This window comes from Calliopsis andreniformis, chromosome 6 (assembly GCF_051401765.1).
Source record: "Calliopsis andreniformis isolate RMS-2024a chromosome 6, iyCalAndr_principal, whole genome shotgun sequence".
In the NCBI taxonomy this organism is placed as follows: domain Eukaryota; kingdom Metazoa; phylum Arthropoda; class Insecta; order Hymenoptera; family Andrenidae; genus Calliopsis; species Calliopsis andreniformis.
Genome location: NC_135067.1, coordinates 10,377,101 through 10,396,539, shown reverse-complemented (window position 1 = coordinate 10,396,539; position 19,439 = coordinate 10,377,101). Strand labels below are relative to the sequence as shown.

Here is a 19,439-nt window from a genome sequence, read left to right as displayed (position 1 = left end):
ACTCGCCATGTGCTATTATGGTGAACACGCAAAAAATATTAAGCTGAAGTTACTGAAGTCTCTTGTAGAATTTACAAAAGCACACTAACAAGCTGGAGTTTAATAGAATCAGTAGGAGTCGACTTTGTAGATTTAAGAAAGCTACTTCTACTGTAGTCAAACTACCTTTGGTAATTTTACAAAGGTCTACCCTGCTTAAATCTACTTAGGAGACTTTTGCAAGTCTTGTATGGCCATTTTTATCCATGTAGAAGGGATAGGTTTGAAATTTGCACTCTACTTTTCTAAAACAATTTCTAAAAAAAGGAACTGCTTGCAGCAAGAACACACTGTGGTAAAACAATGCTACGTTTTATATACGAAGATTCTTTAATTCAGGAGGAAAATTTGCAACTAGATATTCTATGTAATTTTTAAAAGTATGGAAAGCAAAAAAGAATTTAGTCTAGCAACGAGGCTAGATTATAATCGATTTTTTTTTAACAACGAAGGCAAAAATTTCAAGCCTCATCGATAAAATTTAAATCTCCATTCCAGCCCCATCGAATTTAATTGGAGATATTTGAATTCCAGAAACAAAGATACGTTTAAAACTCCGCGTATAAGGAAACATATTCTTTCATTTATATTCCGCGCGCGAGAATGATCCTCGTATAAATATTTAAAGCTCGTCGACGTATCGTCTCTATAAAAATCACTAAAAGGAAACGGCACCCGATCGATCTCGATCGTTGCACGTTCCCTATAGAAAAACGGAAAAAACGACAGATTTATAATTTCAAGCTGTCGTCGCGACATTATCGCGAGCCATCGATGCTAGAAACATCCAGCAAAAAGAGAATCGCGAAATGGGGGAGATTCAATGAGAGTGCTCGCGAATATTTACACAGCGACAGCAAAGGTAAAGACCTCTTTAATCGAAAGGTTAATACCCCTCCAGCGATCAAATGCTTCGTGGCGTAAATTTTCCACAAATTAAATAAGCTTGAAAAGGGTTGATGGAGGTCCCAGGCGCTGTTATATCATAAACTCTATCATCGAGAACTTTGCCCCACGTGGTCGATCCGATGTCGTGCTCGAAACGGGCGCGATAAGCTGCGAATAATGCTAATTATGTAATTCAGAAAGTGTTCGCGACACAGTGTGCTCGAACTTGCTTGGAAGTTTCTGTCTTTCATTATATCGTGACACGGCATCGTGCTGGCCTTCCTATTCTCCACTCCAGAAAGACCAATATCATCCGTCGAATCTTCCGAAGTCGGTCAGCGCCAATGAGGATGATCGTAACGATGCCGATTGCATTTGTCGAAATGGTTTATATTCCTCCGTAGAGTCTAGAGGAAATTGGGCGATATTTTCGAATCTGACGTAAAGAGAAGTGTTCGTGCAACTTGACCGATAGATACTTGATGGACAGAAAAGAGAAAATCAATTCTTATCCGTTTCTACAGAAATATTCACTCACTGAAGAGGCGTCTCCATCTTTTAAAGCTATGAATTCTTGAACGTTTGAAGCTTTGAGGCTTTGAATCTTCGAGACATTTGTACCATTGAAATTTCGGGCATTTATTCTGGTAGATGTTTTAGTCTTTAAATCTTGGAGTCTTTTAGATAGTTTTACTTTGAAACTCTCAGATTTTTAAACACTGAAATTTCCAGCCTTTGAATCTTGAAAAGTTTGTAGCTTTGGGATCTCCAGTTTTTGAAATTTTGAACACTTAAATTTTATGCACAGTAATATTCCGAAGCTCCCAAGCTTTGAGCCATGAATAATTATCACTTCCACGATCTTAAATTCACAATACAGTGAATTCAACAGACTATATAATATCTAGGTAGATCTTCAGTGTCAGTAAATTCTTCTCCTTCAGAAGTACGCCAGCGAAAAGAAATGTTCGTGCTTATAACTAGGCTGTTATCAATTATCGCCTCGACGAAGAGGCAAGAGGGGAAAGGTGGCGGTTGGTTTAGCACAAGGAACAAGTGTAGGGTGTCGTGGATACGCGGTCACGTTCACGACGCGGAACAAGGGCCACCAAAACGCGATCGTTTAGGTAACGCAGTCAGGGAGACAAATGCGATATCGCGTCTCCTGGCTATAGCGGAATTTCAATGGAGCAGATGATATTCAGCGATTCGCAGACGTCGGTAACGAAATTGGACTCGCGTGTCACTGGCATACCAATAAGCGATACGATGCTCGCGCTTTATTTTCGCCTGAATATGACGCGACCTGTTCGCGAGCACGTATTCGTCACCGAGGGAACAGAACCGGTCTCCTCGACTGTTTCCCCGAAGAAGCAGCTCCGAAAATTTTTTATGCAAGACGTCTTGCGCAGACACAATGAAAACTGCAAAGAACAGTCTTCTATTGTCGAGGAATTTGCAGTGGAAAATATGACACAGTCATATTTGGTCAGTAGCTGAGGATGGGTGATGATGGTTGAACGTACCTGTTTCCTTATAGATTAAGATTAAGACTCCAAAGGACATTATGTTAAAGTTTCAATTATTTAACTGAATTGAATAGTAGTTTTTGAATAGTTACACCGAAAGGAACTTTAATGTTCTCACAGTAATGGAGCTGTGTAGACATACGTGTGCAAGTATCAAGATTAATGCAACCTCTTACACGCTGCGCACCAAGCACACCTCACCCTCTACCATATTTCGACGAAATGCAGAAACGAATACATACCTACAAGCGTCGAAGTTCCACCCTAAATCGTAACAAAGGGGGGTTCCATCTAACTCCAGAATGTTTCCTCGCGAAGTCTGGCGTAAAGGCATCGACAGCCTCGTTCCAGAGCAGCGATACTCGACCCGTCGAAGGTGAACAGCCCAGTAGGCCGATCAGTCGACTCTCCCACGTGTTTTCGTGCGCAGACAGAGAGCAAATCATTGCAAATTCTCGTAATTCCCTTCCATCTGTAGAAGGGTGGTTTCACGGGGGTGGCCAAAGGGGCGTCTCTCTTTCCTACGGCATGGTGGAAGCACCCGGGGGCAATTGAAACTCACGGCCATTTACTGCATTTCAATAATGGTTTCCCATCCTCTGGCCCTGGCCCTCCACCCTCTCCCTTCCCCCGTGAACCACTCTGTTCCACACCCCCTCCCCTCTACTTTCCACGTACGTGCAACACAGGAGACCGACGTTGCTGCCACGGCTCACAGTCGATTTACCGTGAGCTTTATGGAACACACGGGGCCAGGGTGCACGCAAAAGTAACCAACGGCTAACTATCCCCCGTCCATAGACGACTGTATTATTCGCTGCAGCAGCCCCAACACAGCCACGTGCCTACGTTACGTAGCCGCGCGGAGCGCAACGATTTTATGCTTCCCGGAAAAGTCGTTCAGAAGGGGAACCGTGTGCACCACGTTGGAGGGGGATAGCGAAACTGGCGGAAAAGATGGGAAAAAGTGCAACTGCTTCGTCTTACTTTTAGCTCAATTTGAACCGAAAAATTGGTATCCGTCGTTGGAAAGCTTGGATGTTGAGTTGTGGAATCTGTGGAGGCATTTTTGTGGCCTTTTCACGGATTTATAGTAATCCTTGAAGGATCCTGAGGAAATGGGTCGATGTGAAAGGGAAATTAAGGTAAATGTTCCAGTAGTTACACATGTCTCAATATCTAAACACTCGCGTTAAGTATAAAAATAGAAGTTAGTGTCATCAAATAGTATCCACTGGAACCTCATAATTAAAGTATCGGGACATACAATTTTAGGTTGTTTACTTACTGGGGCAAGCATTTAAGTATTGGGAGATTTACCTTGCTTAGAAATTGATCCCTATGTATGCAGAGACAATAAATATTTTTTATGATTTTAAAGATAGCTATAACTATTTGCCTAAAGAATAATTTCAAAACCTAATTGTAAGAATAAGTCTCACAATTTCCTAGGAAATTCTGCAGATCTGATTACATGACAATATTATAGAATGCTTTAATTTATTCAAGACAGGTTTATTCTAATGAAATAAAGCTATTTAAATAAATAAATTAAAATCTGAAAAGTCAAAATATTCTACCACTATCTCAACGATTCATTATTATTTAAAAAATTATTTCTATTTTTACAACTCAAATATGTAACAACAGGTTCGATAATAATCAATAGTCACCGCTTTAGTTTACTATGAATATTAAAAAGATGCAAAATGTGAGATCTTTTTTATTTTTAATAAAATTTATAGTTAACGAGAGTATCGCCGAGCCATTCAGTCGGACACGTATTTTTTACGGGCAAAAGACTTCATCAAATCCATTTTCCAAATGGCTTTCGTTACAGCGAGATAAAGTCTACCCTGTCGAGCGAGAATATCTGAAAAATGTTTCATATCCTTCAATACATGAATATATCGACTCCGTCCGTCCAACTATTTTCATGCTAAAATCTATGGATTTCAGTTCCTCGTTATGCCGTTTCTAACTTATCGACGTTCAATGTGCATTTTGTTGGAAATAGATTTCTACCGTTCAGGCATTAAAGGAAACACAATAAAACGGTAAATTTTGTTATGTTAAATTCATCAAGAACGCCTGTTAACAGAAGTTATTCGATATCCCATGAATTGTTACAAAAGAATCCTCTAATATTTCACAATAAACGTCCTCCTTAAATTTCACCATAATAGAAATAATTTTTTAAATGGCACATGTAGTTATATATGCTTTAAATACGTGAATAAAATAATACGAATGAATTTAAAGCTTCTACATTTCACGTTTATAAATCTCTATTATTCTAGATTTCTTTTTTAAGTACGATTAAATGTGCAATTGAAAGCTACTTTTTATATTATAAAATTTCATACATTTCCCACGTAAAAATTATTTAATGAGATATCACGTGAGATTTTTAAAATTATGAAAAAACTGAAATATCAAATTCATTTTAAGTATAATTGAAACGTTTCTTTCCACGCGATTTTACGACGCCTGCCAATTATTTAAAAGTTACATTTTTTAATTAAATCTTAATCTAATTAAGAAAATAAAACTTGGAAATCTCATTTTCATGTAACATTTTGGTTTTCCTCTTATACCCTGGATTTACCTCTTAAAACATTCTTTACATGCTTTGAAGGATCGCCTTTTATACTTTCAGCAGTGATCCATCTATTCGCCAAAAAGCTCCTCGTCTATTAGATCGATTACAACGTTCTAATTATTGAATATATACCAAAAACGGTCGTATCGATTGATCGAACGCGTCATCGATTAATACCTCCATTTCTTCGTGAAGTAAAGGTCTTCAATCCATCGTCTGATCTAAAATAATTGAGATGGATATTTCATCGCGGCCGTGTCAGCTGTTTCTATGCATCGACAGAGCTGGTGCCCCTTGTACAGTTGACATGGAATTTTATGAAATTTCGAATCAGCAAAATCGCTCGAAGGCAATAGAGAAACAAATTTCACCCATTAGCAACTGACGGAAGATACGTGTCACACCGTGGTTGTCATCAATACAAATATCTGCGTTAAATATCTGCCCACTGGTTTCCGCTGCGCACTCCAGCACATGGAAAAAGCACGAATTTGTTTGACGAAATCCATACAGCGTATATGAATCCCAACTATCAACGCCAAGCTCTAAATTGCTCTAACATTCGTAACCACGATCTATCACTCGACGTCGCTGTCAGGGAAAAAATTGCGTACTGTTCGAAAGCCCACTTGTCATATCGTGTTGTTAATTAACGATCCAAGCTCCTCTAACAATTACATCTTCATGCTTCGATACTGTATCTTTTGGTCAGACCAAAATAAAATACTGACGTAAGTAGCAATCCAGACCACATTACGTTTGCAACCTGTGCTTTATAATCTCATATGTCTTGACTAATTATTTCCATCGTTCAACAAACAGTATCAACTTCTCCAATCTCTAGACGTCTTTCTATATTTCAATAACGAGAAACTACAGCGCCAGATTACAGAGGCATTCTTACCAGGATCAAAAAAGTTTTAACAACTGCGTACATGAGACGTAGCTTGTTAAGGGTATTAAGTTTGTAAGAAAGGGTGTAACTCCTTCCATGATAAATAGTTTTCCCCTTCCAAGGAAAGTTCAGAACGGAAGTTTCAGTCGCGAACGCAGAAGAACGTTCCTTTGACTAACTGAGTTCTTGAACAAAAATCAAAATTATACTTCGGAGGTAGGAGGTGGGGGCGAGCGTAAACGAACGTTCGCGTAATTGGTGGAACGGTGCAAGATAAAAATGTGGAAAATGCGTTCGCGATATCCTCGAAAACAGCTGTTACCTGGAGTGCAGATTCCCAGAGCTTTCGTGTCCGCGTCAGACGAAACAGAGGACAATGCAAGAGCGCTCCTGGATTTAAATACAATAACTCGGGGCTATTGTAAAAAAAATTTATACACATACATGGCCCCGTGCACGTGAATGCGCACGAATGGAGGGGCTTTATGCGTGCGGCTCGATCGGCGGTATTTCCACTCACCAAATAACAAGTATAGTACACTCGGAACCCAATCACGCGTGTTATCCCATATTCTGCTGACCATCCAGACCCTCCTCGAGGATCCAACGCATCGATGGTTGCGCGTATTCGTGGGTGTATGTGCATCCATATGCGATGATGGGATCTTCTATAAACTGTGGGCGTATTAAAGAAGCAAATCGACCACGGTTCCTTTCTATTGTAATTTGGGAGGATCTCCTATACTATATGTAGGCTTACCAAAATTTTCTGTGATAACAATTATGTATTAATGTAAGAATAGAAAATATTTTGCAGTTCTGATACCTTGCTTCGTTATTTCTAATATCACTGTTTTGTTAATACTAATAATATCATATTTTCAGTAACTCTTTGGAGATGAAACTCGTTGTTTTATAGAGATATAAATTTCAGATTGTAATTTTCAGTTGAGTTTCTAGTTTATTGCACATGGATGTATGCTTGAGTATGAAAGTATAATTTGTAACGCATTTTTTATTTTTAAAAAAATTTCTACGTTATAAAAAATTTATAGAATCGAGAAATTGAAACGAAATTTGAGTATTTGAAAACTTTTAATTATACGCCCTGTAGAACTGCAAAAAATAATAGGGATATCATGCGTAATTATAACTTGAAGTGGAAATTGCTTCATATTGGGCACCTCGACACGAAGGGGGATAAACCTGTATACAAATAACTACAGAGAATCGAGCACCAATTGGACTGAAGTAAAGGTACTGTATGCACGTGTATTTCGACATGAGAGCAAACGTGAGGGTGCATGTAATTTGCGGTGTAATCGCGTTCCTATGCATGTAACAGGCGACGTACAACGGGTAATCTAATGGACGACAGATGCTAAATATTCCTGCAATATCAACATATAATGTGGAAACTGATTCATATGTCTATAGTATCTATACTGTTATCGCTCGTTCCATTCCATCTAGGTACTTTTATCTAATAATTCAATGAAACATTAAATAGAACGATCTATTACATCAAGCAAGAGTAATACGTTATGCTTTTAGACATTAATTCCACGTGGAACGGTACTATTCATATAAGCTGATACTATTCATCTATTCATTCAATTCATATTTTCACATTCTCCCCCCTTGGAAATTTGATCTCGTTTGAACATAGTCACATACGTGATAAAATTCTTTTGTTGAGACTGGTTGCAATTGTTCTTTAGTAATGTCAACGAATCGAAATTACGGAACATTTTATTAAAAAATCAAAGGTAACGAAAGTATCTCATTTATTAGACAAATGGTTTATTTTACAAGTGTATGAATGCTCGGGTCATTTGGTCTTATAAAATACATTATTTTAATTTCATTAAAGTACACTACATCTATTGTCGTCTCTTCTTTGCTTTCATTTGTACCCTACGATTTTTCCCTAATCTCTGCTTCGATTTTTCTCCTTTTTTCTTCAGATCTTTTCCTGGTTTGGATGGCCTCTTGTACTCTGATACATCCGCGGAACTCATCCTCGTATTTTTCTTCATTCCACGTTTCTTTCCGCCAAAACCATACTTAGCATCCCTCATTTTTCGTCTTGCTACTACCTTTTGATTTACTTTATTCTGAGGTTTCTTCTTATCATCTAGGAAATCAAGGTCCTTCCTTACACCCTTGCGATACTTCTTAACTTCCTCCATTAATTTCCTCTTTTCTGCATGTTTCTGCAGGGTTGCTTGTATTTGCATTTGCTTTCCTATTTTCTTCTGTTGTCTGAGTGCTCTAGCCTTCTCTGCCCTTTGTGTTACCACCTGTTTCTTCATTAGATTTTCTCTGACTTTCTGCATGTGGGCATCAGATTTTGCCATTTCAGCAAAGTAATCTTCAGGCCTAATCGTTGGGAGTCCTAGTTTTTTCAAACGAACAATACCATCCACAACAGCACCTTGTGCTTGTCTATGAAACATTATTTCCCTACGAAAATCATTTAGCACAGGATCATCTGCTGGATCATACTGAGGTAATTTCTTATTTCCTTGCAACTGCTTTGCTCTTTTCACTTCTTGCTCCTGCATTTGTAACGCCAATTCTGGCGCTAGAGGTGCAGGTGCATTAGTCATATCTAATCTTTCTACCCATGGCAGTTTTAATTTAATTTCCTCTAATTTTCGTTGCATAAGACTCTAGAAAAGATTGTAGTCATCACTCTCTTACCACTTCTGTATTACTATCTTATTTGCTATCTTATCATACTTACTACACTATTTTTGTGCACTTTTTTCGTCTCCTCAATTACTTTATTAAGACCAGGCTGTAGTAAACCCTTGGCAAACGCTTCTTGTAACTATTCACGTGAAGAAAGAGAGGTTAGAAGATGATGTTTGATAATTAAATTGAAATATGAATGATATTTACTTCTTCATCTGAACTGTAGTGTTCCGACTCGGATTCTGAAGACTCAGGCATTTTTGCTACCTTTTTCACCGACTTTTTCACCTTCATTTTAACTATAATTCAATTACCATACAACAAAATCGTGGTCTTCACAAGTAAACACTGTGCTCTGCGTTTTGAGCGCTATCTCTTGGAGCCATTTAACACAATTTGGGTGCAGCACTTAACTGATAAGTGAGTAATTTTGCTGAACAACTTTAAATCCAGGTAATTTAAGAAAGTTAAAAGATCTAAGAAACACACTTTCTTTGATCAAATAATAATTATTAATTGATATATAGAACTGAGAATTTCTAATTTTTAAAAAATCTTATCAGCTTATCTTGAATGTCAAATATTGCGGGCGTTAACGTTTCTTGACATCTTAAGTTCGGTTAACTTTTGTTTAAAAAATATCTATTTATCGATCTTCAATCAAATTCATTCAGGATCAAACATTCAATTAATTCAGACTGTCACATAAACTTCATTAGTGCTTTATCTTTTTATTGTACGTTAAAAGCCTACATATTTCATTGTTTATATAAGGAATAAATTTGGCTCTTATCTATGCATTTGTAAAAAAACTTTTGGCAGCATTTGGTAGCAAAGTTGTTAACCAATCACAAAGCACAGTGTAGTTTTAGTTGGACCAACGTTTATGCTCAGAAATCTTGTGAAGCTTGAGTTCTGACGTATCTTATGTTCTATGCTCGGAATTTTTTGTCACAGCTGGCTAACGACAGCGAAACATCATGACGGATAGTGATAAGAAACCGATGTCACGCTTATTGAAACTTGCCAATAAATTTAATTGCTTTTACCTGTCAGGTAAGTGAAACCGTTTTGTCTAATGCGCACTCATTTTATACGCAGTTCAATTGCATGATTGTACTACGAATAGTGCATAGAAATGCGTGGCTTTCCGTCCTGTCTACTGAGATATTGATTTCGACTCTGTTGTGTATTCGTTCATCATATTTTCTACAAGATAATGAGAATATGTTTTTCTTTCATAGAGACATGAATGACTTTCGCGATGCTCCTTTCCGCGGACCCTTTCCTCCCATCGTATACCTGATCTAGCTTTTTTCCAATAATAAATATTTTGGATAGTTGATTGTATACATATACATATATGTATTTACTAAAGTAGACATCAGTGATATGTATGTCATACAATTGTATTTGATAATCCTTTAGAATTAGTTCCCTTATGCAGTTTAGAAAAAAGAAAAATAATACATATGACCTTTAGTTATTATACAATTTTGTATATATTATTCTTTAATATTTGACTATAATATAATCTGTGTTATTGTACTGTGTTTTTGTATTAATAAAAACGTTTAAATCTCATTTCATTTTTTTCCTTTAAAACCAATATTTTTATATATTTGTACTTTATGTTTTTTAATGTGATATTAGCAGATACAATATATGGAATACATATAATGAAAAACAAAGGTATATTTTAAGTAATGATGGAATACTAAAGAATGTTTAGCAAAAACAATATCTTTTAATTTATCAAATCTTTTAGGGTTTCATGCAGGAGAATGCAGAGCTTTTGTTGTAGATGGGCAACAAGTTGGTCTTGTTCGCCCTGACGTAATGAAGGAATTGCTAAATTATCCAGAGGTAATTATAATTTTGAAATACCAAAAATATGAGTAAGAGGCTCATATGTATAGTTGACACAGATTTAATAAGAATTTTTATCTGTCAAATTTGTTACTTTCTAAAAAAACTCTTATGTTAATTAATTATTAACAACTTTAAAGGTATTTCAAGTACATCCTGAATATGTGCAATTAAACCCTGCATTTCGAGACTATGCCGAAAGAAGTGCCCGTGTAGATGAAGTTCTAAGGGAATGGCGTGCAGGTGGAAAATTTGTAACATTAAGAGGATGGAGAGAGGAATGTCATGAAGTACGTGCACAATTTAACACACCACCGTTATTTAAAATGGATCGATCTGCTACATGTGAGTAGATACACAAGAAAATTAATTTCATGCATAGGTACTTTTGCAATAAAAATTGGACTAATTATTATTGAACTTTTAGGTCTATTTGGTATTCGCAAATATGGTGTAGACATTAATGGATATGTTATGGATCCTGTGAAAGGTTTATCAATATGGTTGCAAAAACGTAGCCCAACTAAACAGACCTGGCCTGGGTATTGGGATAATATGGTGAGCGGTGGATTAAGTGTTGGTTATGGCATTAATGAAACTGCTATAAAAGAAGCCGGGGAGGAAGCCAGTATTCCCAATAATCTTATTGCAAAGCTCAAGAGTGCTGGCTGTGTATCATTATTTTTTGAAAGTGAAAGAGGTCTATTTCCCAATACAGAATTTGTGTATGACCTTGAACTGCCACCAGATTTTGTACCAAGTAACAATGATGGAGAGGTAGAGACTTTTGAATTACTTCCAGTTAATGAATGTCTAGAGAGGATACTATCTTCACATTTCAAAACAACATCAGTACCAGTTGCTCTTGACTTTTTAATCAGACATGGATATATCACAGCAGAGAATGGTGAGTATAGTCTTTGAACAGTTTGAAAACACTTGTTTGTAACTAACTGAAAAATTGTAATTCTTTTTTTATGTTCCAGAGCCTAATTTTATACAAATTGTGGAACTGCTTCATGTACCTTTGCAGACCATGTACAATCAACCACAAAAAAGGTGTAAAATATCTGCTAACGGTGAAGCAATTGAATCTTTAGACAGAATTTAAGTTTAGGTAGGTTTTAATTTAAATCGTGTTAAAGTTGACTGAATTGAACGACGTTGGATTTCTTTTTGTGGTTTTCTTGTATTTGGTCAATTTTCGCAGATTTTATGGTAAATGGTGCAGTTTTATACACGTAAGGCTTGCAGATATATTTATTGTATACAGGTGCATAGTCAAAGTATTTCAGAAATTAATTTGGAAGACATTTTGTATAAAATTCGGAACTTCGTTTTCAAGTGTAAAATATATACATATACAAGTAATTTCAATAACTGTATTAATCGAAAATTTGGATGGATCAGTGTTCATATGCTTTCATAGAATTCCATTTATTACAATTCAAAGGAATTTTATGTATTAATAGTGAAAGTAATATTTTGAAAACATTTACAATCATTACAGCAGTTAAAGTACTTCAGAAGTTATTATCATGAACAAAAATTACATTTTATATTGTCAACCTGCGAATTTATTGGCATTAGTTACTTTGTAAAATTGGCACAATATAGCAAGATATTAATATATTCGTTAAAAAATATTAAATTATTTCTATGTTTCATGATTTTGACATTTCTCATTTTACTGTATCTTCCTTTAATTTCTAATTATTCCTTGAACTGAATTTTGCACAATGTTAAACAGAAGTTTTCGCCGATTGTACGAAACGATATTCAGACGAAACGATTTTTTATATACATTGATGTTGGATTAGAAGTATTAATGCAGCATTCCAGAGTATAGGTTTACTGTTATCGATATTAAGATTTCATTTTTAAGCGATGAAATGTAACAATAGTTTTTTCTAATCGTTTAACGTTTGTAATCGAATTTTTGTACTAAACTTGTACACTTAACAAGAAAGTGCATAATACCACTGCAGTAATATCCTAATATTCTGCGTAGGATTAAGATAAATCTCATTCACAGTATTATGAACGTGAATGCACAGTATACTGTTTTGATATGTTTAAAAAAATTTATAGATGAATTACGTCAACGTATGTGTTCTATAATCCAGTTACGCTATCAACGAGAAATGCTCAGACTTAGCATTTTCACTTAATAACTGTTCTGAGAAAAAGAGAGAGAGATAGAGGGAACAAAAGTGTTCGTAATTGTTTATTGTATATGTAATGTAGCTAGATTTTTAATTAAATTATTGATTGGTACAGAAGTCGTGATGAAGCGGTATCAGCAAGTAGCATGGACAGTAATTGTATAAGTGGTAAATGCAAAGTTAATGCATCAGTATGTCTTTTTCGTATTATAAGAACGCTGCAGTATATCATACCGAGTTTTTAAATCTGATGATCGTTATTGTTTAAGATACATTTGCTGCATTGTATAATTCATTTTATATTTCATTAATGCTGTGCAAAAAGTATTCTACTTTTTTCTCTAGTAAGTTTATAACTATATTGTTATTTTCAGAAATCCATATTTTACATTTTACATACTTTAGCTCAATCTCATTAAACGAATTTATCAGTTCAAGATTGTAATGGTCATTTACCGAAAATAGGATATTCTCAATAGTGTATTTTATTAATATAAAATGCTTTTTCTCTTGCTTCTTTTGAACATTTCATATGCAAAACATAAGAACAAGATTAACGTAATCTAGGCATACGCTAACATTAATTAGTCTTATTGAAACTAACTTCGAAGTGTTAAATAGGTTTAATACTTTTATAACGAGCGTAATGATGTTGTAACAAGTTATACTAGTCATATTCATTGCCTTATATTTTAACTCGAATCTGGTCATCAAATTTAGTATCTACAATGTGTTCATCTTAAGTAAACTTAATATTTTCATGTTACAACCGTTTTGTGATAGTAGTGGGTACGGCTGGCCATACTGTTTAATGCATGGATTAATATTGTCAACGAATAAATTTAATAAAATTTATAATGTCACAATTTGTAGTAATGCTACCTTGATGACCATCATTCTACTTGGAAATCAATACAGTTAATAATTTTAATTTTACTCAGTTAAAAATTCTGTGTTTCTACCTTCCTTTTTATTCAATTTGATATGCAAGTTATAAACCTTTTACATATCTTCTTTAGTTTACAGTCAATTTTAAATATTGAATTGTTACGTATCCTCTGTTACAAAGTATAACCATGAAATGATCATTGAAGTAACAACAAAGAATGCAAATCGATTATAGAAAAGTATTAACATGATACAGTCCCTATGTACTTTATCACTGTACCCTTTTCAGTTTATGTAAAGTAACACAAGCAATAATAAACTAACGTTAACAAAAGTTACATTTCTTACAAAAAATTATTAAATGGAAAGTAATATATTTTTAACTAATTCGTGACTATTGATTCAATGTCCATTCCGGAAGCATAAATTTTAAGGAATAGTTTGCAATAAATTGGAAAACGATTTTTGTTTCTGTTTTTAATTACAGTATTGCAGACGTGTGCATACATGTGAAAAAACTATTCACATACACAAACACAAACAGAACGCGTCCGCGCAATTACATTCTAAACTTTAAAGAAACCCCAGAAGCAATATAATATGTATATTAAATTTGAGTATATATTTTCTTATGAAACTGTGCAATGAAGTTATTCAATATATTTTACCCTCTTTGTGTTTTCAACCTAAGAACAACTTTACCGAAATTATTTCAAGGAAATTAATCTTTGAAGCTGGACATCAAAGCTATCTAGATCTCAGGAAATTAACAAGTACATTTCTGAAAAAGAGAAGGATACTGTTTCCTGAATGCAAGCAATAGAAATCATTTCCCACAAAAAGCCAACGGAAGGGCAATAAAAATGGGGTGGTTGGACTAGTGGGGGTTGCTCGAAAAAAAAAGAATAACAACAAAATGTGCCAGCAACTTGGTGGGGAGGCCTGACTTTGTCAGAAGAAACAAAACTCGGGCAAATCATTCCCCTTTTGAACTGCGCCGTGATAACACGCTTTCGTTATTAGCTTTCTGTTCCTACTTCCGCTTAAAATTGATTGGAAATCGAAACGGGCCAATTAAAATTTCATTTAGTAGTGAATAAATCGAGTGAAATAAAAAGTGTATTGCAGCGAATTCAACCGTTCAAAAGGTACAGTGAATAAATGATATTGCTAATGTCGTTATTTTAAATAGTTGATGAGTCCATAAAGACTGTTTCTATTTATTTCTCGAAATTCTGTGAATTTTGGTGAAAGGACCTTAATGTTGCACCATATTGCGAAACTTTTCGCTACAAGCGTATTGTGTAGATTTTTTACAATTTAAATTATACTGATAAAAAAACTATATTTTTATTAAATTAACACATTCACCGACAAAATTATCATTAATGATTAAAACTTGAATTTGCAATATTTTGTTAAGATACTTATAATGAATAAACTTTCATATTTATCAACTTTTAGGCAACATAATATAATTAATAAATTGTGTAAAATGATCAGTGTATTATTGAATTATGAAATAGTTTCGATTTTAGAATAATATATATTAGTGTAGTAAAATGAAAAAATATAAAATTATAGAGAAACTGCTCGGAGGTCAATGTTCTAAAAATGTTATTTTAATACGAAGTAATCTTTTATATAATCGTAAATAATCCTAAATAAGTTTATAAATAGTCCTTGTTATTCAATTAACAATGATTATTAATGTATTTAAATCCTCGAGTTTATTACTGACCTATTTGTTCCTAACATTATTTTTTATAAGATATTTCTTTTTTCTTTCATTTTTCGATTAATTTTCTCCTACGAATTCTACTAAATTTTTGTTCAAAATGTCCACTACTCCTCTAACGGTTTCTAGAAATTTCATATCGTGTATATTTTTGGCGTTTGTCAACTGGTGAAATTAAAATCAACATTCGTCAACAATATTATACAAATAAAAAATTTTCAAACACGTTTTAACGATGAAACATAGTTTTTCAACCGAAAATATCAGTAAAAAAAATGAAAGAACTCCATAGAAAGAACGACAAATGCATTCAAATATGGCGAAGCAAGAGAAAAGAAATTCGATATTAATTACCTTGAACTATTGGCGGTCATCAGTAATTCGGAATCGTCAAATCTGGGAATTTCGGTGTTGTTCACGTTATTATTCGATTCATATGTAGAACAGACTCACTGAAGCACTAATTACACTATTATTCACATCAGATAATTATTCGAATATAATAACGATGTAAGCCTACGAGCCTCCAACAGTTAACTGGTAAATTTAAAATTTTCTCGTAAAAAATTCAAATTATCGATATAGCAACATGGCGTTTCGATTTAAACCTCCATCGATATTTAAATTTTAAATTCGATATTGAGCTAGGACCGCGCACGCGCAGATGTGTATAGCACGCTTAAATGGGAAGCATTAGAGTTGGCGCGGTTATGTTGTTCTTGTGTGTTTAACAAGCAATTGTAAACATTTGAAAAATGTCGGTGACAATAGGGAGAAGTATTTTAACGCGTTTCTGCGGAAATCACTTGAAAAAATTGCCTACAAGAGCTACAATCGTTAGATTTGCTTCTGTAGCAAATGATAAACGTTCCAACCTAGAAGACAAAGCTGGTATCCCGGCTTCTGAAGCGAACAAAATTTCTGCTGCAGTATTAAAAAGAGTTGTCAATCCACTTGTTATAGAAAACGTCGAACTTCCTAAAATATCGCGAGCAGATGAAGTAAGTTTCAAAGTTAAGAAATTTTTTAACGTAGTATTGTGACGTTTTATGTCACTATGTTTTTGTCATTTACAGTCGATGTTAATTATCGAAAAAGCTAATGAACGTATGAATAACGTATAAATATCGATATTAAATTCGTATTCAAGAGTTTTTATGGACTTGAATTTTTTTATCGGTTTTTTACACGCGTTGTTAAACAATTTTAAATAGTTAGGTAAATAACATGATATTCTCATTGTATATTTGTATCAGTGAATGCTTCTCATTTAGTTTTTTAAGATATAAAAATCTACTTTCTGTATCCTACTAACTATGTCCAAATCAATAATCAGATATGACCTGAAGCTGTGACTAAGTAATTATCATTTTCTATTATTTTGAATATTATGCATTCTTATAAAACTTAGAATTTAATATATCCTCATAAAGAATTCTGAATACTTCAAACTTTAATAAGTCTGAAAGAAGTATTTGTAGAATGTTTCATATTCCTAGGTTCTCATTGATGTACAGTATTGTGCCTTAAATGGATCAGATGTCTTATTATCAAAAAATTTATATACGTATGAACCAAGTTTGCCAATGGTTCTTGGTTATGAACTTGTAGGAAAATTGATTCAAGTGGGTGAAGAAGCAAAAAGACAAGGGTATCAAGTTGGGGATAAAGTTGTTGCTCTTAATAAAGACCGTTATGGTGGTTTAGCTGAACAATGCATTGCAGAAGTTAGCGTAAGCAGATTTTATTAAATAAAATGTCTGCTTTTGCAAACAATTATGAAAGAAATTTATAGGATATTTGGAAAGTACCAACGGGAATGAAATCACTAGATGCAGTATGTCTTCTTGATAATTATATTACTGCTTTAGTGGCATTTGAGAGAAAAGTTAACATTCAAGAGGATGACATGGTACTAATAAATGTAGGGATAAGTGATATTGGTTTCGCAGCAATTGATCTTGCGAGCAATGTATTTAGAGCTCAGGTTAGATATAAAAAACTTATGAAGTGTTTATAAGTAGGTGTTAGAAATATTAGAAATTAGAAATTTCTTGCAATTGTTCATTCAGGTAATAAGTGTTTGTGCTACGGAAGCTGCAGCAACTGTTGCTAGGGGGAAAGGTGCCCTTGCATCTTTGAAATATAAAGATCGTACATTATTAAACCAGATACAGGAGGTGGCTGCTGAGAAAAACATTAAAGTCGTTTTTAATGATGCTGATGGTGAATATTTTAAAAAAATTCTAAATTGGTGAGTCAGTCTCATGAGAATCAAACTCTCAAAAATGTTATCGATTGTCATATAAGACCTTGATCAGGTAACAAACAGTGGCAGCAGATATGTCATATTTTTAGTTTTACAAAAATCTACAAGGAAGATGCAACAATAAAAGATTTATTACGTGATGACAGTTTTGCTGTTGTTGTACACCATCTTTCTCGTGAAGGTACCTACTGAACTTAGAAGTAATTATCGTGTAATGCAATACAGCTTACTCATTTATGATTTCTATCATAAAGGAAGGGCAATCATTGCTGGAACAGCAATTATGATAGAACCTGACTCTGATGTTCATAAGAGTGAATTTAGTGTTAGTGGGTTCAATTTGCAAACGTACAGGAAAATAAATCCTGAAGGATATCGGTATAATTTTTAGAAATTATATTTTTCTCAATATTTAAAAATTTTAACACTTATTAAATCATCATTTATTATTTAAATTAGTCAAGCTGGGGATGATGTATTACAATTCTTTGAGGATAATCTCATTACACCAACTTATTCATTAATAGTTGGACTGAACAAAGTGAATGATGCAGTAGACTTAATTCTTAACAAAAAAGCCACAGGAAAAGTAAGTAAATGATCAAATCTTATAGGATGCAATAATATTAAAAATCTTAGTACCAAAATAAATAGCAATTATTAACTTCACAGGTTATTGTTGATATAAAAAATAAAGATGCTGACGTTGAGAATACTAAGGAATAACAGTGTGAAGATATCTAATGTAGAATAATAATCAATTAAGCAATTACAAATGTGCACACTAATTAATATTAATATACGAACTATACAAGACTTAAACTTCTATAAAACTTGTAAAGAATTATAATGAATTGTAATAAAATTTATAATAAATTATTTTCTATGCCTCTATAATTAAGATTTATTTTCCTACATGCTTTTTTACTCAATATTCTAGTTTCTTGCCTGACAATTGGGACAACAGAAAATTGCACGCATACGATTGTTCTCAGGTAGCGGTATACTAACTCGGCCGCGGTCATTATCGGTTGCTCAACGCCCTTTTATCGAAACTAGAACGTTTTGTTGTACTGCTACCGAGCAACGATCAGAACACAAGTAAAAGTCTTGAGAACGGTCCTTCGCGAAATCCGTCAATTATAAATAAGTTCCCATAATGGTAGCGAAGAATTTTGCTACGCTTATGTGTAGTCGAACTCGCAGTGGCGAGAAAAAGTGATTGTACGGGTAGTGATTTAAGGCAGGCATTGGAATCTCGAATTATGAGACTATTATCAGTACAATATATCTGTAAAGTCTTTTTTTTTTAAAGGTATAATCCATGTAGGATGTAATTTTAATTGTAAGATATCTCTTATGATAAAAAATAGTCTGTTCTTTTGTTCAGGGTTAATTACCTTAAATTACAATGCGATTTATGAGCCGAAAAAGATTAATTAGATATGAGAGTTAGTGAATATTGAGAAAAAAAGAAGTACTAACAGCTTTTTATATTCGCATAAATCGCGTATCGTAAATTATGCTAATGCTACTATCTAAAATGTAATTGTACCTGGAGCAAGTATTAGGCAATTAGAAAGGCGATTTGAATCAGATCCAATCGAAAGACTATCAAAAACCGGACTATGTTATGTTCAAAACGATTGATCAATTCATCTTAATTATATTTTCTCTATGGGGTGTCGCAATTCGAAACGATAGTCAAATTTACAGATTACTCAACTCAATACTAATAATTCGAGTACTTATACCATATGTAAAATATGAATATACATATACAGATAACTTAATTCACAATCATGATGGCTAAAGATATATTATGTACTCACGTTAATTTCCGCAACTTAACTGCAC

The 19,439-nt window shown here is 34.0% G+C and overlaps 3 protein-coding genes across 3 annotated transcripts; 2 read left to right on the top strand and 1 right to left on the bottom strand.

Annotated features, from left to right (window-relative positions):
* Positions 1–7,729: 7,729 nt before the first annotated feature.
* On the bottom strand, positions 7,730–8,998 carry LOC143180508 (putative rRNA-processing protein EBP2 homolog). The gene is made up of 3 exons (XM_076380274.1): positions 8,861–8,998; positions 8,703–8,789; positions 7,730–8,628 (listed from the first exon to the last, which is right to left on the bottom strand). The coding sequence occupies exons 1-3, from the start codon at positions 8,945–8,947 to the stop codon at positions 7,837–7,839; spliced, it is 966 nt and encodes a 321-aa protein (XP_076236389.1). The 5' UTR covers positions 8,948–8,998; the 3' UTR covers positions 7,730–7,836.
* Positions 8,999–9,499: 501 nt separating this feature from the next.
* LOC143180301 (uncharacterized) lies at positions 9,500–11,862 on the top strand. Its single transcript, XM_076379932.1, has 6 exons — positions 9,500–9,709; positions 10,422–10,519; positions 10,663–10,867; positions 10,950–11,429; positions 11,509–11,639; positions 11,733–11,862. Exons 1-5 carry the CDS (start codon positions 9,634–9,636, stop codon positions 11,631–11,633), a joined length of 984 nt encoding a protein of 327 aa, XP_076236047.1. The 5' UTR covers positions 9,500–9,633; the 3' UTR covers positions 11,634–11,639; positions 11,733–11,862.
* Positions 11,863–15,924: 4,062 nt separating this feature from the next.
* LOC143180299 (quinone oxidoreductase-like protein 2) lies at positions 15,925–18,468 on the top strand. The gene is made up of 8 exons (XM_076379930.1): positions 15,925–16,314; positions 16,813–17,046; positions 17,109–17,300; positions 17,386–17,567; positions 17,672–17,763; positions 17,837–17,960; positions 18,042–18,171; positions 18,255–18,468. The coding sequence occupies exons 1-8, from the start codon at positions 16,069–16,071 to the stop codon at positions 18,306–18,308; spliced, it is 1,254 nt and encodes a 417-aa protein (XP_076236045.1). The 5' UTR covers positions 15,925–16,068; the 3' UTR covers positions 18,309–18,468.
* The last annotated feature ends 971 nt before the right edge of the window (positions 18,469–19,439 follow it).